The 26600-nt window shown below is 40.2% G+C and overlaps 1 protein-coding gene across 1 annotated transcript in view; it reads right to left on the bottom strand.

The window, feature by feature from the left end:
• The window catches only part of MYRFL (myelin regulatory factor like), a 124211-nt gene that overhangs the window by 16652 nt on the left and 80959 nt on the right, over positions 1-26600 (bottom strand). The window contains exons 13-19 of the mRNA XM_032170723.2: positions 26429-26538; positions 10337-10500; positions 9344-9407; positions 4516-4601; positions 940-1014; positions 792-844; positions 495-674 (exon numbers count right to left, since the gene is read on the bottom strand). Of these exons, the coding sequence (XP_032026614.1) occupies positions 495-674; positions 792-844; positions 940-1014; positions 4516-4601; positions 9344-9407; positions 10337-10500; positions 26429-26538 (732 nt within the window). The remainder of the gene's footprint in view (positions 1-494; positions 675-791; positions 845-939; positions 1015-4515; positions 4602-9343; positions 9408-10336; positions 10501-26428; positions 26539-26600) is intronic.

The following is a 26600-nucleotide window of genomic DNA, read 5'->3' as shown; positions in this document are numbered from 1 at the left end:
CCCTAGGAGGAAGAAGGAAAAGCTATTCTGAAAGTGGAATGCCAGTCTTGTGTTTTTCACTGCCTTAAATCTCACCCTGAACTCTAAATTAGAGTTTCCAAAGTCTCTTACATTTTGCCCTAGTCGGTTTGGGCAGAGAGCCCAGATACCACATCATTTTTTAAATTCTAAATCAGCCAAAAAAATCCACCCACGTGCATGTAATTACTTCACTTGTGCTACTATTACTATCCTTGTTGGCAGTGGACAAATGAGAACCTTTCACTTGGTGAAAATTATAAGTACTTGAATCAACCAAAATTTCATTCTTGGGCAAGGAACTCAATATTACAGATGATTGGCAGTTTGTGTATTTGTGTTTTAAAGATTTTGCCACCCCAAATAGAAGCGTGGAACCATTATCTGGAACCATTAATGATCATCTAAGCAAACTGTGACAAGAAAAACAACCTCAAGTTCAAAGCTCTAGTTGTTTCTCTTTGAACATCATTTACCTGACCATCGCCTCTGATGGAATTCCTTCTCCTCAGATTGTCTTTGCACAGGACTTGAAAAGACTTCTTTCATTCCCCGGATGGGGCAGCAATAAGTCTCCTGACATGGCAGGATTTCACAGAAAGTAATTTCAGGTACTTGTAAGGAGGCCGGTGTGGTTGCCAGGGATGTATTAGATGCTGCAAGGCATTGGGCAGGGGGGAGGGGAAGCAAGAAGGTTAACCTGAAAGGCTGGTTTCTTCTGTTGATGGGTCACTTGAAACTGGGTTTGAGGGTGAGGAATGTGAAGCCTTTACCTGAGGAGGAGGCTGTGGGCAGCAGAGCCGGCTCCTGAGAGCTTGTGATATTGCTGGAGAAAAAGAATGAAATGATTAATGAAAGAGGCCTGCAAAAATCCTTCTCTCCAAAGGAATTTTAGGCCAGAAAATTGAACTGAACTCTCACCTTGGAGGGAGATTTGGGACACGTTGGTCTTGATCTTTTAAGCTAAGTATATAAAGGGCAACTATCGTCAAAGCACTGTCAAAAAAAAAAAAGCATTATGTGGCAGATTTGTTTCCAGATATATCTCACACATCCAGCTGGCCAGAGATGTACTCTCACAGGCCACACAGATGGGAGCAGCGGGGAGGGGATGGCCACGGCTGACAGAAACACCATGGAAACCAGCATAGTTATGCTTTTCTGCCCTGGAGAGAAAAAGCCCTCAGCTTCCTGGAGCTCAGAGGCTCCTGGGGTATTCCATGCTGATGGATTTTTCCACAGAGCAGCCCCCCAGCCCTGGCAAGCTGTCTCAGAGGTGCCTGTCACTAGTGGAAGATTACAAGAGGAAGCATGTAAGTTGCTGGAGGCAACTGCTCCTTGCAGAAAAGAGTCAGAGCACAGTTTGCATCCCACTGGTGGAGGGCATTGGCACTGTCGCGTTGGGAGATGGAAGGCGGCACAGGTCTAGTCAGCTGTGGATGCCAAACCCTCTGGCTGCTTCTCTGACATCTTCCTTCCCGCTGCCTGTCTTTTCAGAGCACGATACACTGAACAGGTCAGAGGAAGGAAAAGAACTGCAAGAAAGTATTTGTTTCCACAGTGAGACTTCAAAATAATGAGGATGTCTTCTCCCCCATCGTCGGAACTTATATAAATAAATGGAAGCTTTCCTTAAGAGTTCCGAGCCTCAGGAAGCTATTCCCAACAATCCTCATGCATCCAAACATTTAGTGTTCTCCTCTTTGGGGGACATCTTTAGAACCCTCTCACAAGTCACACAGAAAGTCTGCTGATGGCTTTACAGCTCCATTTTGTGCTAGGCTTGAAAGAGTTACCTGACTTGACTTCTTGCCAGTTTGACTTCACACCTGGTTCCCCAAACTTGACTCCTCATTATTTTGCTTCTCATCAAAGGTGCTGGATTTACCATCATTAGGATACACATGTGCCATATGTGCTTATAAAGAACAAATTCCCAAAGTGTTCTCAGCAGCAGCTGGCTGCTGCCCAGCAGGCACAGCCCTGCCTGGGAAAAGTGATGATGAACCCCAAAGATGCTGTCAGATAGAGTTTATAGTGTCATCGTGGCAACCGTTTGCTGTGGTCCAGTTAATAGAGGCAGGAGGCAGAGAAATCCTAGGCAGACAGGGTTGGGTCCCCAGTGAAACCCCACCTTCAAGCCAAAAACAGCCTGAAACCCACAGCCCAGAGTGAGAACTTCTATTCCTGTTTTCTCACTCTCTCCCAAGTGGGTCTTTCTGAATAATGTCTTTCAACCAATCGAATGTTGCCTCTTCCAATACTACCTATGGCCTGCCCTGCCCCTATCCTGTGCCTATAAAAACACCAGACTCAGTCAGTAGAGACAGAGATAACCTGAATTTGGGGAAGAGATGACCTGACTTCAGGGAAGAGACGACCTGACTTCAGGGAAGATGACCTGAACTTTCTGTCCCTTTTTCAGCTCCCCTCTTTGCTGACAGCTGTTTTCTTTGCTCAATAAAATTATCTGCTTTCATCACCCTTCAATCATCAGCATGACCTCATTCTTCTCAGATGCTGGACAAGAGCTTGGGACTCACCAAGCATGGGTACCCAGAAAGGCTGTATCACTGGCCCTTTGCCCTCACCAGTGGAGGGCAGCTGCCCCATGTGACAAAGCCAGGGGTCAACTGAGCTGCTAATACTCTGCTGTTCATTGGGCTGCAGATGGCACAGCTAAAAGCACTAATTAGCACACTAACACCCCCTCTGGGGCTTCAGGGTCCCAGCCACCCTTACCAGGGCACTGCCACATTCCCCTTGGGGTGACATGCCTGGACTGGCCATGAGCCCTGCATGGAGCTTGCTCCTGTATCAGCACCTGGAGTGGCCGATCAAACCCTGCACTCACTCTCTCATGTGCTCCCACTCAGCTGAGCACAGTGGGCCAAGTAGGTGGGGCACCACTGCTGTGAGTCCAGCAAAAAGGCTGAGAAAAGTCCTGTGCCACAGTCTCCCCTTCTTTGTTCTCCTAACTCTCCCACTCTCCATCTCCCCATTCCAATTCTAAAATACTCTTTATGATTTGTGTCCAGCATCTGCCTCAACGCATAGCCCAGAAAACTTCCAGGACCATATAATGAAATGGACATCTGTTCCATTCTTTGGGGGCAAACCCTGGTTTTGACCCTACTCAGGTATACCACAGGCCAGAAGCAAGATAATAAACCCAATACCTACCATCAACAGTCTTAGTGGTAAACAATATTGGAAATAATAAGATCTAATAAGCATGTTTAAAAAGCAGTCTCTTTACCTTACAATTAGACTTCTTATAACTTTTCCACTGGGCTGGGAATCTGTGTCTCTAGAGGATGCTAAGTATGTCCACTAAGATAGAGGTTCACACTCTCCTGAGTTGGGAATCCCAGCAGGAGAAGACAGGCACACTTGGGAGAATAAGAAAAGTGCAAAGGTTTCTAATGGGAATTCTAGGTAGTGGTGTCAAATACTTGGGTATCTCCCTACAGTGGGCAGTAGCAAGTCAAAAGCAAAAACACTAGGGAACAAGAAGGGCACAGATAAAGCTACACTATCTTCTGTAGCTAGGACGCTGCTTTAGGTCAAGGAACTAGAAGCACCTTGAGACCACAGCTTGCTTTGCCCCTGAGAATAATTGTCTCCCCTAAGACAGGCCCCAGAAGCCAGTCCTTTCCCATGCTAACAAAGCATTTTTTGAGTGACAGATAAATACTCTTTCACCATATGAATAGTCAGACTAAGAAAAAAACAGGTGCACTCAAAGACCCAGAGAAGACAGACAAGAGAACACAGCAAGATGACCAGGTCTCAAAGGCCCAGTGTGGTGGGGGAGGGGAATCATAGCAGCAGAAGCCTAGAGGCCTGAGAAAGGGCCCTGCATTCTAGCAAAGGCTGCCTCCCACCTTTGCGGGCTGCAGAGGCGGGGATGGTGTCAAAAGTTGCCTAATTCGCATAGCAAATACTGCTGTCCTCACTGTGTTTGCTTGGTTTAACTGCTTAGTAGATTTGGCTACAATTCCATCACATGGTATATCTTGGTGTCCCTTTAGTGAAAAGTCTTCACTGAAGAATCCAGAAGAGTTACCATAAATATGAGTGACCAGGGGAGAGTGGATTATACTTGATTTCCTATTTACTTCTTTCTCCAAGGTCAACAGAAAAGAAAACAGAGTTTGAGAAAACTCTTTGTTTGCAAAGCTAAGAAAGACACACACACACACACACACACACACACACACACACACACACGAAAGGCACAGTTTGCTGCTAAACATAGCAGTTAATTGAAAAAAAATCATGTCACATTTAAGGCAGAAAGCCTGTGCTTTTTTCTTCAAAATAAGTGTTTTCAGAAAGGGTTCCCTCATTTCTAGGCTATCAAAGTTCAGTGTCTAGTTTAAAGGGCTTCTTGTCTTCAAAGTAAACAGACCAGTCCCCAGTTCATATGTGATAAAAGAAACATGGGAAGGAACAAAAGAGCTTGACATGGCATAACAGTGAACTTTTTCTTACCAAAATGCCATCACAGCAATCAGAGTTATAACCAAGGTCTGGAAAACCCAATTAGGACACGCCTGTCTTTTTCCTGAAAGATAAACCTATAAAAAGGTTCAGTAATGAGCAGTGATAAATTAGCAACTCTAACTGTGAGAAGGGAGCCTGGAGAATTGCTCCCAGCAGGGGTATTTGCTGCTCTCTTGGGATAGTTTGAGTGCTTGCCTCAATTTACATCTCTTTCCTCCTCCCTGCCTCTCTGAAAATAACATTCTTTCAAAGTCTATCTCAAGTACCTCCCTTTCCTTGAAATTCCAAGCTACAGCAATCTCCCTTTTCCCAGACATCCTGCAGACAATGATCTTTGCCATTCATTGGGCACTTATCTTTGCAGTTTTATGAGAAACGGGGACCTGAGATGAGATGTTGTCAGACCACAGATGTCTATCTCTTTGAGTAGGATACTTTTGAAAATCAAAAGATCTTCAAGACATGAAGAGATGAATTCCAATGGAATGATTTCAGGTATCATGACAAATGGTGAAAAAGGTTTTTATAGAATGAAATCCCACTAAACACATTTTAAAATTATAACACCGGTATTCAATTTGTCACCTGTATATACAGATATCTCTGGGCCTGTGTCTTATTTATTCTCATATTCATTTAACAATATTTATTGAGCAGTGTTATGTACAACACTATAGGAGACATGAAAATTAGTAAATTATAGTCTCCAGGACGTGAATAAGACAAAACTTTAGGACTGATACATATTGGCACAAAAACTTGCATACGGGGAACAGGCCAAGAGCTGCAGAATAACAGCTGTGGAATCGCTGGGGAATCTAGCTGAAGAGATAGGAGAAATTTTCTGCCCACTTAAATGAGGTGCTACTTAAATATGAGTTTCCTATAAATGCAATAAGGAGTATTATGTCCGCTCTCTTCTGGGGATATGGGATAGAGTCATGCTTTTGGTTAGTAGGGTATTAAAATAAGGTAGTAATAGTTTTAAATTGGTTCTTGGTTTAATTTATTGGGTAGAATAAGGTGGTAATAATTTTAAATTGGTTCTTTGTTTAATTTAGTGGGCTAGTTATCTGACTAAAGCAAATGTTCTTCAATGTAACATAGGGTAGGGGTATAGGATTCCCTATACCATTTTTATCAAGTACACAGACCCTTAAGGCTATTGTAACTGAGTCATCTGTAAGTACAGCTGGAAGCTGCTCTGATGACCAAGAAGTCAATGGTTTATACTGTTCTGAGGTCTCACAGAAACTGTTCTGAGGACATCTTAATAGTGTACTGCACAGAGAAGAAACTCAATGAAATTTGTTGAATTGACTGGAATTAAATAGGATTAGTCTCAGGGTAAGTGCTTTCCCCTTCAACCTACCCCCACAGCTGCTGAATTATTTTAAGTCTCCATGCTTGTCCTCAAAATCCTTTGACCTAATATAGAGAAATGGCCTAAGACCTGGAGTCAGACTTAGAGTTGAGTCTTCAAGTTATCTAAATGTTATTGATCCTCATTTTCTCTATCAATAAAATAGGAATAATAAAATAATGCCTGCCTACTTTTCAGAGTTATTAGGCATAGCCAATGAACAGTGTAATGGCTCTCAAATTAAGGTGTGCATAGAATTACTATGGTGCTTGAGAAAACCCTAAATGCCCTAAATGTAAAATTCTGATTCAATAGGTTTTATCTGGGGGAGAGTAGGGGCTGGGAACCTGTAAGAGGTAGGACAATAAAATGTATTTATCCATGTTCTTTTTTTTTTTTTCTTAGATAGGGTCTTGCTCTGTCACCAAGGCTGGAGTGCAATGGCATAATTTTGCCTCTCTGCAGCCTCTACCATCTTGGCTAAAGCGATCCTCCCACCTCAGCCTCCCTAGTAACTGCAACTGTAGCCACCAAACTCAGTTAATTTTTTAATTTTTTGTAGATATGGGGTCTCACTGTGTTGTCCAGGCTAGTCTTGAACTCCTGGGCTCAAGTGATCCACCCACTCTGGCCTCCCAAAGTATTAGGATTACAAGCATGAGCCACCATGCCCAGCCGTCTTCATTCTTTCCCTTTCTCTCTCCTCCTCCAAATAGTCAGTGAATTCTTATTTGAATGCTGGGGAGCTTCCTATCTCATCCTGAGTCCTACCTATAGTGAGAATGACCCACCTACCTCTTGGAGGTGGAGAAAGAGAGGGAAAAAAGAGGAACCCTACTGACTGAATGAGAGCTACATCAGGAGACTTCAATCTTCCTCCAGAATGAACACCATCTTGGCCAGCATTGGGAGCTGTGTGGAAGTAAAGGCAGGGCCCAGCCAGGCTTCTTACCACCTGGTAAGACCCACTAACTGCTCATAGCATCAATTTGCTCATTAACAAGACCCCCACCCTACCCCAGAATACCACTCCCCACTCACACACAAGCATTTCAATGACCCACAGAGTCCCCAAGGAACAGAGGACAACTAGGAGATGGGTGGTGGCATGAAATGAAAAGTCAACCTCACAGGAAGAGCTCAGATCTCTTAGCAGTTCAGCACAGAAGGAGCAAGCACTTCAGTTATTTGTATTTTATTGCGCTCCCTGGACAAGTCTGAAATGAGATTCACTAAAATATTGAGTTTGAACACATTAATAACAAACTATTATGCAGCACTTTCTATGTGCCATGCACCCTTCTAAGTGCTTTACAAATATCAATTTATTTAATCCTCACAATAATCCTCTACAACACTATGAAGCAAGTACCTTTATCAACTCCATTTTAAAAATAGGGAAAATGAGACACGGGAAGGCTAAGTTTCACTCAAGATCACACAGCTAATAAATCACACATCCAGGAATTGGAACCCCACAAAAATTGGCTCCAGAATCTATGCTCTTAACCGCAATGCTATGCTGCCTCCTTTTTACTATCTGTTTTTAAAGAAAGGAAACTATACAACTTAGATATTGTTATTATTCAAAATGCCTTCATGGCTTCTTTATTTTCAGCCTTATCTTCCACTATCTTCCCTAAACAACTCCCACCTAATCCTTCAAGGAAGCCAGTTCTAGCCACCAGACTTTCATTTATGCCATTCCATCTATAACTTCTCCTTCAATTCCATTGCTGTCTAGCCAAAGCTTACTCCTCCTTTAAGGCTCAACTCTCATAAACCTCCTGACACTCTGAGCCTCTGCAGCATTGATGACATCCAGGTACAACTGTTCTTTGTATTTTTTTCCAATCTTCCCTGGCTACAATGCAATTCCTTAGAAGAGACCTGACTCATCCTTCCTGCCTCCCACATGCCCTCTACAGTGACAGCAAGAGGTCTCTGAGTTGAATGGGTGCTCTTTAAGGCCTATATGAGTCCCTGACCCAGGGACCACACCCCAGCTTACACCCCACCCACATAACCAAGACACTGAGCCACTTAATGTTTTTTAATTTAAGTTGTCATACTTCTGGGAATATTTTCATACTGGGCTCTCCACTCATGTATTCATTTGATAAATATTTCTTGAGTGCCCACTATGTGCTAGTCCCTAGTGACATGAGAGTGAGGAAGGCAGACACAGGGCCTGCTTTCATGGGCCATATATTCTAGTTAATATTCTGAGATAACTGCAAAATAAAGAGAATCTCTTATTTTGCAAGATGGGAGCTACAGAGATTGCAGGTGACCAAACTGCACCTATCAGGGTGCAGGGATACCATTCCCTCTGTCCCACTGAAAACCGTTTAGTCCAAAGAGTACCTTTCCTACATTCGTGTTTTGTGTTTATTGAGTAACCTACTATGTGCTGAGTGCTGTGCAAAGAGCTTTAGCTCCCTTAATCCTTATTTAAATTCCATCAACAATCTTTGTAAATACTATAATTGTCCCTGTTTCCCAGTGTGGTTGAGTAACTTGCCCCAGAGCACTTCTATGTGTATTTTTACCCGGGTATTTGTGTTTGTCAATACACTAAGGGGCTTGTCAGCTGCATACTACTTTGCTTGTTTTTAGTAGAAGAATTTTGAACTCTTTCTGAATCCTTTTAGAATAATTCAACACAGTATAGCACGAGGAGTAGAGAGTAAACTGAGGCAGTGGCACAAGCATCAAGTCAACCTTTAATAGGGTGTCATTTAAGGTCATGGATATCTTCCCCAGGGAAGGGCCACCTTTGGGCCACTGCTGGATCAGAGGGAGCAAGCTGAGTTTTGTAGCTACTTACAAAGTGCTGCTAGAAAGGGTGTACTGCAGCTTCTCCCTTACTGATATTTCTCTGTGATGAAGAGGGTGTCCTTCAAGTTAATAAATGATTAACCTTCGCTTTAACTATAAATACTATCCTACTTAATAAATGCTTTCTTTATTCACTAATAAAACCATCACATTTTAACCTTTGCCAGCAAGTGAATACCTATTCTCCCATTTGCATATTTAGTACTAAATATCAAAGGGAAAAGAGGGATTTGAGGATTAACTAAAGTCCCTTTGGGATCTCCTAAAGCCAAAGATAAGGGGGTGGGGGTCAAGGCATGTACATAGATCTGGCAGCACAAGGCCATCTGTATGCCGAGGCTGCTGACTTTCACCTGAAGGGGACAACATAAACAAAAACTTGCAGATAATAATTCTGAGATTGATATATTCTGTGCTCGTTTCTCTAAACTTTGCTTTTAAAAGCCATTTAATATCTACTAGAGGGCTAATATTTAAACATATATAGTACATAAGGATGCAAACTAGGGATTTTCTCAACAAATAAATGAGAAAAAAATTCTTGACTGATTTCTCTAAAGACTTTTTAAGTAGAAAACATCATTTCCTTTCATTGTAAATTTGTCTATTTACCTTGTTGTTTTTTTTATGAACGGCCCTTCTTGGAGAAGATGCGCTAACGGCTCTGCTAGATTTGCTTTAAAAGAGAGAGAAAATTGGTTACTATTCAAATACCTCTCCAGAAGGTATACGACAAAGGCCCAGGCTGTCACTAACATAGCAATATGACTTTGTTTTGCAATACAGTGATATTTTGAAAACAAAAAGTCATGGCAATTGAGAGTTCCTTTTGTGAAAAGGAACTTTAGTAAGTATAACTGAATGAATTAAACATTGTATTTCTCTTTTTCTCAAAACTAAACCCCAGGAAATGTGCATTTACCTTCTTAAGCAACTAAAAAAAAAATAACAAAAAGTTTTCCCCCGAGGACCAAACATGGTTTTCTAAATTTAGAAATGACCACTTCTCCTCATTAAAGGAGAAGCCACCCTTATGCTAAAATTTAGCACTTCCTATAACAACTGCTACTAAACAGATGTCTCATGGTTTTTTTCCACTTTAAAACAGCAACAGGGCTGGGCGTGGTGGCTCACGCCTGTAATCCCAGCACTTTGGGAGGCCGAGGTGGGTGGAACACCTGAGGTCAGGAGTTCAAGACCAGCCTGGCCAACAAGGTGAAACCTGTCTCTACTAAAAATACAAAAATTAGCTGGGCATGGTGGCGGGCACTGTAATCCCAGCTACTCGGGAGGTTGAGGCAGGAGAATCCCTTGAACCTGGGAGAAGGAGGTTGCAACGAGCCAAGATCGCGCCATTGCACTCCAGCCCGGACAACAACAGCAAAACTCAGGCTCAAAAACAAAAAAACAGCAACAGAAAAAAATAAGAAAGTTATCACATAAGACAATTGTGCTCCAAAATATTCTAAAAGAAAAATGCAGACTTCATTATCAGAAAGTAGCGGTTGCTGTTTGATCAAAAAGACCATTTAGATTGATCTTACTCTGGAAAGAGCTCACTCTCTCCTTTCCCCAAATTTCTATGGCAATCCTGGCTGCATGTACCTGATTGTGCTTGCTTCACTGGCTGATGATTTCCAACTACTGAGCCGCTTTAGCTGGGCCAGCTTTCTGTTCCATATTTCTAACTCTTCTATTCGCTCCTCAAGGTTGTTAGTTAGTTTGCACAGTTGCTTCACTGCACCTACATTTTCCATAAAGATCTGGTCCTAAAAGGGAAAAATCAAACAGAGTGCATAAATTAACAATTTGAAATCACTACAAGGCTGCCCACAGCCCATTCAAAGACAGCTGGATTATACCGTTGAAAATGGTTACAGACACACACATCTTCAAGTTCATTCAAGTTAAATCTGGAGAGGTTTGAAACTGAACACGGTCTTGCTAAACTGCTGGCTGTGTAGTAAACTGCTTCTGTTCAATTTCCAATAAAATGAAAATACGACCTTGTAACTCAAAAATGGAGCTGAAGGACATTGGCAAATCTGGAATTGAAAGATTTATTTTCAATGGCCATTATTCCATATTTAAAATTCTGAGGCAGGAGAATCGCTTGAACCCCAGGAGGCGGAGGTTGCAGTGAGCTGAGATCATGCCATTGCACTCCAACCTGGGCAACAAGAGTGAAACTCCATCTCAAAAAAAAAAAAATAATAAAGAAGAAAAAAGAAAGTCAAAACAGGCTTCTGAATGTTAATTGTCTGTCCATCACCAAAATTCCTAGTTCTCCCTAGTAAAAATTCTAGTTCTCCCTAGTAAAATACGCATCAAATTGCTCATGTGAGGGAAGAAGGAACAAAGACCTGGGCTTTTCTCTGAGTTCTGTCACCTACTAGAAGTGAGACTCCAGACAAAATGCAATAACCTCTCTGTGCTTCCATTTCTTCATCTATAAATGAGAAGATAATTATTGAGGTGTCAATATCTGCTTCAACATCCAATGAACTATTGTATACTGCTTATATTGTAGCCTAACTTTAAAAAAAAGCAATTTTTTTTAAAGCACATAGTTCTTCCTGTTCACAGAATGTCACTGACACATCAGAAAAAGAAAGGGGAGACCAACCAAACGCAGAGAGTCCAGGCCATCCTCTTCCCCACCCACACACTTCAGTTGTCATATGAACACATATGCCCATTTCTCAGCCATAACAAAAAGCCTGGAAAGCTCTTATCAACTAACATCCCAACCCCATGACCTCTCCTCCTATCTTTCTGTTTGCAAGTTCAAAATCCCACAGCACTTTCTGAATTGCAGAGAGGCTGGTCCAAGGCTGAGTTCAAGGGCAATAGAGACTGTTTTGTGGTTGAGGGTCAAACTCAGGGCTATGTGGCTTTGAGATTCTTATCATCCAAATTGAAGCTTTGAGGGTTTCGAACACTGTAGAGCAATCACTCAGAAAGAATCAAAAGCTAAACATTCCAGATTCAAGGCTTAGTGTATGCCGTTCAAAGACAGATGTATCTCATGATACACTGGAGAACTCTCTGAAACTCCCAGAGCAGCCACACAGATCTGTTGAGGCCCCCTGAACACCCTGCACTCTCCAGTGTTTGAGACCTCTTTCCCGTAATTACCTATGATAAAAATGCCCTTCCTCAAGGCCAGTCCAAATCCCATCATACCCAGTATCTCCCCACAGACCACTAGTCAGAGAGCAACCCTCACTCTACAATGTCCTCAAAGCATGTTCAATTCTATCACCTGGCCATTTGCCTTGTATCAGGTGTTATGTGTCTGTCTCCCACCTGGATCATAAGTTTGTGGAGGGCAGAATTATGTTGATTTATTTGCATATCTCACCAGTATTTAGCACATGCCTTTGCCCACAGGAAATGCTCAGTAAGAATGGACACAAGTGAATTGAAAAGTGCTATGAGTTAGCAGCTTAGGGAAGCAGAAAACCTTCGTATTTGGGATGCAAAGTGACCAAAGCTTGATTTCTGAGGCCTACGTTTGCTTTAAGAAAACTTACCAAAAAAACACAAAAAATCCAACAACAAAAAAAATCATACTTGTATCAGCTTCTCAAACGTCATCAGAAAACCCTACATTTTTCCCGAAGTCTTACCATACATCCTTCAAAATCCATCCAAATAACAAATTGATAAAACCATCTGGAGTAGAATTTAGCAATATCTAGCAAAATTACATATATTTTTATTTTTGAGCCAGTAAACCCACTTCTAGGACTCTATTCCACAGATCTCCTGGAGAAAAGTAAGAAATAAAAGAGACCACAATCAAACCAAATGTCCATTAATAGGGGAATTGATAATAAACTGTGGTATATTTGCATAGCAGTATACTATGCAACTGTAAAAAGAAAGGAAGAATATCTCTATATACTGTTATGGAGCAAAGTCTGTAGTATAAGAAGAATACAAAACGTGTATATTTTCTTACATTAATAAAATGAAGGATAAACAAAAACTAACTTAAAATTGTTACACATAATGGAAAGGAAGAAACAAGATGGGTGAAATGGATAGAACCCAGATTCTCTGAATGTATCCTGTTTTTATAAATTAACCTTTAGAATATGTGGGTATTTTATGATTTTTTTTTTTTTTTTTGAGATGGAGTCCCGCCCTGTTACCCAGGCTGGAGTGCAGTGGCACGATCTCGGCTCACTGCAAGCTCTGCCTCCTGGGTTCATACCATTCTCCTGCCTCAGCCTCCCGAGTAGCTGGGACTTCAGTTGCCCACCACGCCCGGCTAATTTTTTGTATTTTTAGTAGAGACAGGGTTTCACTGTGTTAGCCAGCATGGTCTTGATCTCCTGACCTCGTGATCCGCCCTCGTTGGCATCCCAAAGTGCTGGGATTACAGGCGTGAGCCACCGCGCCTGCCCATACGTGGGTATTTTAAATACGTATAAAGAATAAACAAAATTTTTAAAAACATCCCCTAGAAACAGAAGGCAAAATAAAACAAATAAGCCTAATTGGGTATTGAGTTTCTGGTTTAACCTTACAGAGAAGATTGATTAAGTGACTTCAAAACATAGTAATTTGACTGCCCATTCCCAGAGAGATAGAGCCTGAAGACAAAAAATAAAAATTAAAAAAAAATCAACCAGCAAGGGAATCTTAAGCTTTTCAATAATCATACTGTTAGTAATAATAGTGATAGATTATACACACATAGACAGCACACATATATATTTGGATAAAACAAATATATAGTTAATAGTGCTATAAACCAAGATTTTTAGCATTTAAGAAAAGAGATATAAACATAAAATTAAAACATTTAGTAAAAGCCTAGCAAATATAAATTCAAGTTAGAAATATTACTATTAATTTCTGATATATTTTATTTCTTAAAAGAAAAAGACATTTTCTAGCTACATTAACTAAAAAGGACTGGAAAAAAAACTTCCCACCTACTAACAATGAAGACTCCTCATTAGTCTCTAAATACTATTCCCAGTGAAAGGACCCAGATTTTGGGTACTTTTCCAGATCTAGGGTAAGATATGTCTGAGGTGAACCTGGAAAATCTTTCAATATGAGAAAATAAGGAAGCTATCACAGAGTACTGTGATTGGGTCAAAATGACTCAGGAGCTAACTGAAGAAGCTCTTGTTGGCCAAAGATAGAACATCAAAGGGCTAATTACCATGATAGAACAAAGAATCAAATGTGCTTTAAAAGCATCCAAAATCCTATTCAACTTTTAAAAATAGTTTATTATTTACCTTTGGGAGACATTAAGGGCTTAACTCATTTTTTAAAAAATCTTGTAAATAAAAGAATAAAACTTTTGTCCTGCCTGTCCTATATAACATCTACATATTTGAAAGTTCATTTAAAAAGAATTCCAGATAATAAATTTCAGAGAATAAATAAAGAAGAAATGATAGAGTATCATTGTTTTCCAACCCCTAATGAAACAATAGATCTAGGCAATAATCCTCAATGTTTACTAAAACTATTGCATGTATTTGTTTCTTTGTTTTATACATACATAGGTAAAAACAAGTGGGGAAATTTCAACACCAACTGGATTTGGTAATATTAAGGAATTACTGTACATTTTTAGGTGTGATAATGTTATAGCGGTTCCGGTTTTAAGAGGTCATTTTTCTTTCAGAAAAAAAGTATTGAAAATCTGTAATAAAATAGTATGATGTTGGAGGTTACTTTAAATAATCTAGTTGGTGGGAGAGGGTCGTTGGTGAGTGATTTAAATAAAATAAGATTGGACAAGAATTGAAATGAATAACTGGGGAATTTGAGTGAGGCATACATGGGGTTTCATTACTATTCTCCCTAGTTTTTTATACATTTGAAATTTTTCATTAAAAGTGTTTTTTTTAAATCACAAAACAAAAACAAAAATCTCCTAACAAAAGCCCTTCTAAATTTTCTAATCCTGCTACAGGTTTTCCTTTATTCCTAAATTTGTTGTAATAAAAATAAGGCAGAAATTATGAAGATAGAAACAGCATTCTATGATTCTAAATCATGATAAATGTTAAATCATTATTTACTATGTTTACCCTGTAGATAGCCTTATACTATAATTACAGCTGTATTATTTACAGTGGATCACATGGTCAGCTGATGTCCAGCGCAGCCCAAAACAGATTTCCAGCCGTCCTCTCTGACCCTCCCTGCACCCTGCTCACTGGCAGGCAATCTGCCATGCAGGACTGTCAGTTTGGCATCCTACTTCTCTCCATCCTCACTAACACTACTGATACCCTTTTTATTCCCTTGGTAACCACCTTCTTCTTTAAAAAAAAAAAAAAAAAATTGCTTAATACGTTAATTTATGATTTAGCTCAAGTCAAAGCAGACTATGGAAAATTATAATAAAGTCCCCTCTAAACTGCAGGAAGTTCTTTCTGTAGTATTTTCCTCAACAGGACTTTCAATACTGCCTCATAGGATACAAGCAATGGCTGCAATTGACTGGTTACTTGTCAATAATGATAAAAGGCCAGGTTTAATTTCTCCAACTCAAATTTGCCAGTACCATATATCTTACAGGTAGATCCAATAGGCAAGGAGATAATTCATATGTTTTCCTATTCAAGAGGAAATAAAAGTGGAGAGGAAATTTACTACCACTTTCCTGATTATAATTATGGCTGGCTCTGACTTTATGGATCCATCCAATAGAAAATTACCGAAAAGTAAATTTCCAATACATATCCTAGGGGTTGACTCTTACTGAAGTATTTGGAGTTCTGACTTCTGTCCCCCATTATCACAGTGAATCTAGTATAAATATGTTCAAAACTATAATCTAGAGTTTTTCTGAAAATGTTCTTTTCTACGCAAGTGATTAAGTCTGTATGAGCAGATTTGAACCAAGAACCCATATCACAGATGCCTTAGGAACTTTTTTCTAAATATACATGTCTGGACCCCATGTAGAATCTTGGACTCATGAGCCAGACACATTAGCTCACACTTGTAATCCCAGCACTTTGGGAGGCCAGGGTGGGAGGACTGCTTGAGGCCAGGAGTTCAAGACCAGCCTGGGCAACATAGTGAGACCCCAGCTCTAAAAAAAAAAAAAATGTTTTAAAAAAGCTTGGATTCATTAGGGCTGAGGGGCGTTTTGAAAAGTCTCCCAATTTGATGCCCATCCTTGACGACTAACCATTTTGTAATTGAACCCAATTAATTACTCTACTTTGTCCAGCTATTAACGGTTTTAAATAGGGTCCACTACCTCAGCTGAAACACAACTTTACAGTTGTGATGTAAAAATGATTAAACTAGCTTGCCACCAAAATTTTCTAATAAGATTGTGAAGCAAAAGGTGGCAACTGCTTCAAATAACATAAGAAACTTTTACTCACTGTTTGAGACTCGCTATGGAGTTAGGGTACATATGGACAGAATGAGCATGTTTTCTAAATGGGCACTAGAGGCAGTCCAGCAAGTGTATTGCACATGAAAACAACAGGAAAGCATTCATGAAATCAGAGCTGTTAGTGAGCTCAGAGCGGGTATCCCTTATCTAAAACTCATCTTTCACTACAGTCCTCTTCATGCTCCATGCTCTCACCATATTGAACCATTTGCCATTCACGGAACATGGCAGGATTCCTCTAGCCTCTGGATCTAGCACATGCTGCTTCCTCTACCTGAATCACCTGTCCTCCCCTGCTCCCACCTTCCTTAAACTTGGTGTCAGATTTATCTGGAGAGTGGGCTCGCCTGGACAGGGCTTACATTTCATCCATAGTTGCCACTCCAGCACAGACTAATAACTCCGTACACATTTGATGATTACATGAATAAATATTCGTACAGGTGGTTCATGGCACGAGGCACTGAGAGGTCATAGTGTTGCTCTCTAGAGAAATGAAGAGAGTACCAGCATCTAGTTTATTCTTTTATCTGAAGTATCAGAGAAGCAAAAAACAAAACAAAACAGAACAAAAACAGAAACAAGAAAACACCTAAGGCCCAAATTCCTTTTTCATGTTGGGAAATGTCCATGGAAATGTGAGTGAATTAAATAAACACTAGTGTTTATCATCTAGGGCAATGGGCTGGTGATTCGATGATATCTAACAAACCAGCTTCTACTCAGGTTAGGTCCTGTCCTCTTTGCGAGGAGATTGGCTCAGGAAACAGATGAAAGCCCTTGAGTTCCCTCTCACCCCACCCCCTCCAGGAAATCCCTAGACTCGGCAGAACACAGCTTGGAAGCTCCTGGGTCCATTGCAGGTCTAAAGATAATGTACCCAAGATATTGGGGCACAGCCAGGCAGAGGAGCTGATTTCTCCTCTCTTTGGAAGCTACAATTCATCCTTTATTTAGCGACACTGAGCGAGGGTAACTTAGCCTGATGGCAAAGCGAGCTTCAAGAAGTTGAAATAGGCCTTTATGTCTTTCCTCATAAGAAAGCATTGCAGACTTGAAAATCTCTCCTTATGGTAAATGATGCATCTGGTGTTGCATGGACTGATGTTGTATAATAAAACCATGGGAATAAAACAGCCTGTAATCGAGCATTGTAAAAATGATTGCCAACGGGAGAAAAACTGTCTTTAGCCAATGGGTGTGTCTGGCAATTGTTTGGGCTTTGAATAAACTCAGCTTTAGATTTTTGTCCAGGAGTTTATTTTGCAGAGAGAGTACTGAGCCCTGACATGGATTTAAAAACACAGAATCCTTAAACCAGAAAAGCAGGCTGCTGGGATGGTGTGGAAGCTCAGACTTCCAGGTAGCTTTTCGACAGGTCTCTGGAGGACAGGCTTCCCTAGCATGCATATTTCTCTTGCAAACAGGACAAATCTTGGACTCCTTTCTCTTCTGCTTTACATGGAAAGAGCACGACATTCATAAAAGTGTTTAAAATTGTGTGCAATATTGTTGCCCTTTGTTTGCCTTAGAATCCTCATTTAATTTTTGTTATTTTCATTTAAGTGCAATTTTCTGTGGAAAGGGCTTGAGTCCTTTGAGACAAGTTTCCAGTTGAACTAGCAAATGTCATAATTTGCTGTGATTCTTTGATTTCTTGTCTTACCAAGATGATTAACAAGCTCCTTTTGAAGGCAGTGACTTTGTCTTGTGACTCCTCAGGGCCACCTCAGTACCTGACACATGCACCTCAATATTCAATTGATGAACACAATCAGTAGTTCTTTATTAAGCACCTATGATATGCTAGACACTCACCTGAGTGTGGGGATAAGACAATTAGATTAAGTAGACAGGATCTCTGCCCTCATAGAGAATATTTTCCAGTGGGAGAGGCTGACCAATAACAAGTAAACCACAAATAAATAATACAGTTCAAAGGTATAATTAGCACTAGGAAGGGAGCTAACAAGGCATTGGAATAGAAAATAATTGTCAGTCTCTTAAGCTGTTACTATAGACTTGGTATATTAATTTTATTTTTGAAAGTACCAGGAAAGAATAAAATAATAGAGTCAAGTGAAAAGTTATATTCTTGTCCCGAAAAAGACAAGTTAACCCAATGAAACACTGAGTCAAACCATTCACAGAAGGAAAAACCTAATAGCTAACATAAGAAAGAGATGCACAACTTTATTACTAACCAGAGAAAGGTAAATTAAAACAATATGATGCTCCTTTAACTCAATCAGAATTGCAAAATTTAGAAAGTCTGATAATGTCAGGTGTTGAGGATACAGAAAAACAGTAAGCCTCATGCATTGCTGTTATGAATGAGAACTGAGCAACAGTAGGCAGTATTTTATAAAATTAAGTCTGTGTGTATCCTGCACCCCACTCCTTGTATTTGTTCCAGAGAGAGCCTCAAATCTCATCTCTCTCCTCCCCATTTCCTTATTGATCCTGTTCGTTCACTTGACTTGACACTGTGCTTACCCCATGTTCTCTTCCTACTTTCATCCAATCCTCTCAGCCCTCACAGATTCTCTTCTTCCTCTACAGGCCCTAAATGAGTGTATTCCTCAAGGTGTTGCTTTCGGTTCTTTGGTTCTTTTTGTTTCTCATTCCATATAAACTTGAAAGTCCATAGGGCCAAGAAGGTAACAGGTAGCAGTGATGTGAGAGCACATGAAGCCTCACTGGAGGGGCCACTTCCCAGCCCAAGTGCCCAGCCCTTCTGATATTTCAAAGGACCCATAAATCTGATATTTTTATGAAGATCTCCTAATTTTTAAATATAGGGAACAAATCTGAAATGTTTTAAAACACTACGGGGGAAAAAATGTCTGCAACCCAGACTTGGCCACAGGCTTGCAACCTGTGACCTATACCCATAACCTTTCCCTCCTTAATTAATATCTTCATCCATGGCTGCAGCTTCCTCTCTACCCTAACTGCCCTCCCAAGTTCTACAGTCACGGTCACCTTCTGGACTTTTTTTTTTTTTTCATCTGAATGTTCAGTTGACATCTCAAAGCCAATATTGACCTTATCTTTTCCTCAGAAAATCACTTCTCCTTCAGATTTCCTTAAGTTAATAAAACCACTTCTCTTCCTTTCATGGAGATTTAAAAACTCTGGCATTAATATACACGAATTTTTATCAGGGGTATCCACAACGTATCAGATACTGTACTAATCAACATAGCATTGATGACGCAGATTCTCTGACCTCAGGAGTCTCACAGTCCAGTGAAGGAGAAAGATAATGGAAAGACAATGGCAATACAATGTAATAAATACTCTAGAAGGTGTATATGCAGAGGCCTAAGGCAGTAGAGAAACAGGATCAACCAAGGCATCACAGAATTCATTAATTCATGTTACCAGTATTTGTTGAATTCCTACAGTACTTGAAGTTCTGGGGTAAAAGCCACAATAAAGTGTTGTATAGTTTTAAAAAGCACAAATTTCTGCTCTCATACAACTAATAAGAGAGATTGGCAAAAAAAAAAAAAAAAAAAAAAAAAAGTCAGTGAATAAACAAGATGATTTCAGTTAGGGACAAATACCCTCCAGGCTGCCCTGAACAAGTTTACAGTTTGTTTACAGCACGTTTACAGCACAGGCCCAACCGAGGGGGCGAATAGGGTCTGCAGTAGCCAGAGGAGGCACCTTTTTAAAATTAGAGCAAAGGCACTACACATTCTCACAGTGGCCCTGACTCTTAAAAACAAAATGAAACCAAGTGACGCAGGGACTGTGTTAGATGGGGTCGTTAAGGAAGGTCTCGGCACTGCTCTAAGGTCCAAATGATGAGATAATCTGAAGAGTCTTTAGGTCTGAGAACCACTCAACAGAACAGCTCTGAGGCAGAAACATACTTCGCAGGTTTGAGGAACAGAGAGAGGGAGGCGCTGGCAAACAAAAGGTACCTGCATCCGGGGAAGGCGAGTGGTGGAAGCTACTGGAGAGAGATGGAAGCTAGGCAGCACAGGGAAACGCCAGGCTTTTGAAGGAATATGTAGGAGTTTTCAGTGCAAAGTGTTGGGCAGCAGCAAAGGCTTCCAAGGTAAGGACACAAACACATCATATTCTGAAAGGGCCCAGCTTATTTGAGAAAAGGTGAGAAGGTCGTTTAGTCTGGCTGCACTGAAGGCATCATGGGATTAAGGGGTTATGGGAGCATTAGGAAGCGAGTTAGAAAGAGAAGACTCCATCCCGATTGTGGAGGGGTTATAACAGTCTGTAGCCAATAAAGGGCTGGTGGGAAAGGGAGATTGTATGATCAGAGATTTGTTTTGCTTTGTTTTTAAAGAAGATAATTCTACTGGTGGCTAGCAGGTCAGTTAGGAGATCATTATAATAGTGTGGGAGAAAAATGGAAAGAATAAAGAGAATAAAGAAGAGAACTGATATACAAAGATACTGCCAAAGGAAGAAAAATAGGACTGAGTGTTTAATTGCATATCATGGACAAGAAAAAGGAAGGTTTGAGAAGCCGTCTGTCCTCCCTTGGCCACATTGTCAGTCCCCAAGCTCCATCATGTCTTCTTTTGCTTGCCTCTCAAGTCTTTCCCCTTCTTTTCCACCTGTGAACCTCTGCCCCATCTCCAGCTTTCTTTTCTCCTTCCTCTGAGCTGATGTAGTGCTTTATTTACGCATCCCATAGTATTTCTCACATTATTACTTAGAGCTTTATTACTTGTGTACCTGTCTTATCATCCCCCTCTTAGACCATAAGCTACTTGGAGACAGGAACTAAGGGTTACTTATCATTGCATCATTCAAATAGATAATTCCTGGTACATTATGATTTAAAAAAATAGAATCAATGAGTAAAAAGTACCCACATACTAAGCCACGGTAGGGTGGTGTACAGCATGCAATCTTAAATTTAAAAAAATCAACAAGAATTGTCCAAGGAATAATTATTCACAAGACACACCTCACCTTTAAACAGGTTCAGTTGTGAATTACTTTAAGGCAGTACTTATATTTACTGGGTATGTTTTCCTTACACCAAGCACATCTAATAATAATGCTCAAAAAATGTGATCACCTGCCCTGAAAGAATCACAGAAACAAATAAAGTTGCCAAATAAAGAGATAGATGAACAAGCAGAAAAGGCCAAGCTGCCACCGGTTTAATGCAGGGTTAGGCCAGGTGTCTACAGCCTACACGTCCCCTTGCTTTCAGTGTCACTCCCAATCTCTCTCACTCCACCTCCTGCCACTGGGCCTTCACTGGGGCACAGGGACACTGTGGGGGAATATAGGAGAAGAGGCAAATTGCCCCACAAAGTAGTTTATTTTGTAAGGTCATCTCTCCTGAGAAGGGAGAAAGAAAAGCTGTTTGTACCAACTTTGACAAAGATCACCCACTTTGGTTGCTTGCATAGACAGTCTATAAAGATCCAGCCATTCTTTTTTCCTATTTTGGCATCAGGTTGTGAGGTACCTGCAGAAGTGACATAGCAATCATGGAGAGCAATATTTCAACATTTTCATAAGTGTTTCTAATTTGCATTCGAACTTCAATGAAAATTTCTTCACAAAAAAGGATCAGGTGGTGGGACAGAAATGGAGTGACGAATGGAGAGGCTGTACCTTCATATGACCTCCTCCACTTATTACAGCACATGAAGCCCAGGACGTCCTGGCAAAGTTTCTTAAAACAAGCAGCGCTGGAGGTGGCAACCAAAGCCACACTGCCCACATGAATAGGTAGAAGTCCAGGAAAGCAAGAGGCTCGCTGTACATCCTGCTTGTTTAACATTTAACAAAGAACGTGGGACAAGAGGAGCCACTTTACCTGTATTCTTAACAAGAAAGAATAAGGAGATGCTCTGTGAGGCTTTTATAAGGTAGGCAGGGATAGCCCACCGTGTTGAGGGTTAAACTAGCAAACAAAGTCTGTCCTCAGAAGTGAGGCACAGCACACTGCCGGGCTTCTCCCGCATCATCAGAGTGGGGAGACGTTCACTTGCTTGTGGTGTTACAGATTCTGTGAGTGTGGCCTTAGTGACATCTCCATAGATTGCATCACTCCAGGGTCCTGTTTTTGTTTTTGTTTTTTTTTTTGAGATGGAGTCTTGCTCTGTCGCCCAGGCTGGAGTGCAGTGGCGCAATCTCGGCTCACTGCAAGCTCTGCCTCTCAGGTTCACGCCATTCTCCTGCCTCAGCCTCTCCGAGTAGCTGGGACTACAGGCGCCCGCCACCACGCCCGGCTAATTTTTTTTGTATTTTTAGTAGAGACGGGGTTTCACCGTGGTCTCGATCTCCTGACCTCGTGATCCGCCCGCCTCGGCCTCCCAAAGTGCTGGGATTACAAGCGTGAGCCACTGTGCCCTGCCCAGGGTCCTGTTTTTAAGAGAATCACAACATTTCCATCCTGGACTCCTGTGAGTTTTACCAATTTATAAACTGAGTGCTGCCTTGGCATGGTTTTCTCCTCAGGTGACACATGAATGAGGCTGGCTGCCTGGAACAGGAATGCTACCCCCTACCTCCCCAGACCTCTGAGTTTGCCTTCCTAGGAATGAGCTTAGGTTGTAGCCTCTCCTGGAAGAAGGAGGAACTCCTGATAGAAAGAGAAGATTCTGTCTCAACTATTCCCAATCAACTCAACTAGGGAATGGGAAAATACTGGAAACAAAGGAGAACTAATTATTTGGCTGCCACAGGAAGACATTACCTACACATTGCCACTCAGGAACACTTCTTTTTTAGTGTTCTAGTGGAGGGCCACATCCAGAAGTTATATAGCTGCTTCCAGAGGGTAACCCCATAAGCCCCCACCTTGGCAGCCTGGTGACATACTCCCAAGGCTGTACCCTGGGACTAATAGCTGTGCTTATACTCCTTTCCTTTCATGACAGAAAGCTTATGAAAAAAAAGCTTTAATTTTATTTTAATAATAAAATACTAAAGTTTTCTAATAATTTACTTCAAAAAAAGGACGTCTAAATGGGCCCTAGAAATAATAAAACAAGCCCTATTTTATTTTTTAAGTAATTTATTGGAAAACTTCAGTATTTTATTATTAAAAATAAATTTCTCAGCAAAGTAGCAGGATACAAAGTCAACACAAAAATTAGCTGCATTTCTATACAATAACAGTAAGCAATCTGAAAAGAAAACTAGGAAAAAAATCCCATTGACAATCACATCGAAAAGAATAAGACTCTTGTGAATTAACTAACCAACATGGTAAAAGATTTGTACAATAAAAACCATAAAACATTGCTGAAAGAAATTAAAGAAAGCACAAATAAACAGAAATACACCCCATGTTCAGGGATTAGAAGACTTAATAGATTGTTACAATGTCAACACTACCCAAAGTGATCTACAAATTCAATGCAATCCCTATCAAAATCCCAACGTTGTCTTTTGCAGAAATAGAAAGATCTATTCTAAAATTCACATGGGATCATAAGACAGCCTGAAAATAGACAAGGAAATCCCAAAAAACAAGAACAAAGCCATATGACTCACACTTCCTGATTTCAAAACTTACTACAGAGTTAGAGTAATCAAAACAGTGTGGTACTGGCATAAAGACAGACATACAGACAAATGGAATATAATAAACAGCACAGAAATAAACTCTCACATATATGGTTAAATGATTTTAGACAAGGATGCCAAGACCATTCAATGGGAAAAGGACAGTCTTTTCAACAAATGGTGCCAGGAAAACTGGATATCCATATATACAAAAGGATGAAGCTGGACTCTTACCTAACACAAATACTAACTCAAAATGGATCAAAAACATGAATGTAAAACCTAAAATTATAAAACTCTTAAAAGAAAACAAAGGGGACAATCTTTACAATATTGGATTTGGCAATGATTTCCTGGATAGAACACCATTGGCATAGGCAACAAAAGGGAAAATAGATAAATTGGATATCATTAAAATTTAAAACTTTTGTACACAAAGACACTATCTCGAGAAAGTGAAAAGACAACCCACAGAATGGGAGAAAATATTTGCAAATTATATATCTCATAAGGGATTAACATCCAGAATATATAGAGAATTCCTGAAACCTAACAACAGTAAACAACCCAAGTCAAAAATGGGCAAAGGACTTGAATTGACATTTTTCCAAAGAAGATATACACATGAACAATAAACACATGAAAAGATGCGCAACATCACTAATCATTAGGGAAATGTAAATCAAAACTAGAATGAGATATCGCCTCACACCCATTTGGATGGCTACTGTTTGAAAAAAGAAAAAAAGAAAATTAGAAGCATTGATGAGGACGTGGACAAACTGGAATCTTTGGGAACTGTTGGTGGGAATGTAAAATGATATTGTCACATGGGAAATAGTATGGTGGTTCCTCAAAAAATTAAAAATAGAATTGCCATATGATCCAGCAGTTCCACTTCTGAGTAAATATTCCCCCCAAATTGAAAACAGAATATTGAAGAGACATTTGAATACTCACAATCATAGCAGTATTATTCACAATACCTAAAACATGGAAGCAACCCAAGAGTTCATCAACATAGGAATGGATACGCAAAATGTGAATAAGTTGAAAATTATTCAGTCTTAAAAAGAAAGGAAATTTAGATACACACTGCAACATAGATGAACCTCAAGGATATTAAGCTAAGTGAAATAAGCCAGCCACAAAAAAAGAAAGAAATGCTCTATGATTCTGCTTATATGTAGTCAGAATCATAGAAACAGACAATAGAATTGTGGTTGCCAGGGGCTAGGGAAAGCGGATAATGGGGAGTTATTGTTTTACCGGTACAGAGTTTTTGTTTTACAAAATGAAAAAGAGTTATGGAGATGGATGGTGGTGATGGTTGTACAACATGATGAACGTATCAAACATCAATGACCTGTATGCTTAAAAATGGTTAAGATAATACATGTTATGTTTTGTGTATTTTACCACAATAAAAAACCTGGGAAATAAATATATAAATAAATGTTTCATGATATACCTCTCAAGTGAAATGATAGCCTAGGTCTGGGAGAGAGACTGAAGAATTGCTTCTATCAAAGATATGTTCTTGGGAAGCAGGAGGCAGTAAGTCAACTTCTGTACTCTGCTCTTGCAGCCCTGGGCTGAGCAGGCCTCCCAGACCATTTCATCTAAGAGTTTGTGGTACAGGGGCTGGTAGGTGGAAGATGGTGGCAGTGCCTAACATGAAAAGGCATCCTCTGCTTTGCTGCTCCAAGTGTGGCTTCTGACCAGCAAGGTTGGCAAGATTGGCATTACCTGGAGGCTGGTTGGAATTGCAGGATCTCTGGCCTCACTCCATTCTTGCAGAATCAGAATCCACATTTTAATAAGATTCCCAGTGATGCATGTGCACTTTGAAGTTCAGGGAGCATTACCTCCATTAACTGACAAATTATAAATTAGTCTCCACTCAAGCATCTCTCCCCATGACTACAAAACCCTTATATCAATTGGTCTTTCCTCTCAGCATCAAATATAATAATGCAGTATAAAACAAATCAGCATCACAGTGCATTTGCAAACCTTGCAAAAATGCAGGATTTCATAGAATCAATAGACGTGGTATTAGGGAACTCCTCAAATCATACACACAGCATCAACAAGCAAGGAACTGGCAGATTTAGATCCATTACCAAATGAAGAAGAGCTAATCTACAGGCATGATGGCATTCCTTCAAAAGAGAATGATTTGAATATCAAAGAATTAAGAGAGGCCTTTGGGAAAAAAATGATCACACCCATGAATATCTTTGTAAAAATGACCCACTTTATGATTATACTGTAAAAGTCAAACACAGTTTTATCAAAAAAAACTATGCTCAAAAATTCAGCACTTCACTTAATCTTTAATCATTCTAAGAAGAAACATATTGTGTAATTATAATTTAAGTTGCATTACATAAAATATAATGCATTTTTCATAAGTTTATTACCATTTTAAAAGATGAAGTCTAATTAAAACTTTTTTGTCAGTATTTATCATGATGTTTAGCCCTTGTTTAAAGTGCATTCATGCTAAGTGGACTTTCCTAGTGCCAGTTAAGATCTGCTGAACTCGAATTCCTACTATTGCGTATGCATTTTTCTTTTTATCATATGGAACTTCTTTTTGGTGCTTATAATCAATTTGAATATCAATTATAAGATAGTTGATACCTACTCACTCCACAACTCAGTGAAGAATTATTTTAATGTCCCACCTCCCGGTTGGATGTTTCAGCCCGTTGTGCTATCACAGAAGGGGGTTTATCCCTAGACTGATAGCTTATAGCAGCTGATATCTTTTCAGTGATTACCTTATCCACCATGAGGAAGTTCTCCAAGGTCTCTCCGTTTCCACAGGTGACATCACCAACCTCTCTTACTGCTCTGGGCAGGATTTCTTGCACCTCCTGGGCAATCATTCCTATATACAAAACACTCCACAAGTTTAATCTTCAAAGAAAGACCTTTCTGGAGAAAATCCTC

Source organism: Hylobates moloch, unplaced genomic scaffold (genome assembly GCF_009828535.3).
Source record: "Hylobates moloch isolate HMO894 unplaced genomic scaffold, HMol_V3 SCAFFOLD_12, whole genome shotgun sequence".
Classification (NCBI taxonomy): Eukaryota; Metazoa; Chordata; class Mammalia; order Primates; family Hylobatidae; genus Hylobates; species Hylobates moloch.
The sequence above is the reverse complement of the archived record's forward strand: the minus strand, read 5'-3'. Positions and strand labels throughout refer to the sequence as shown.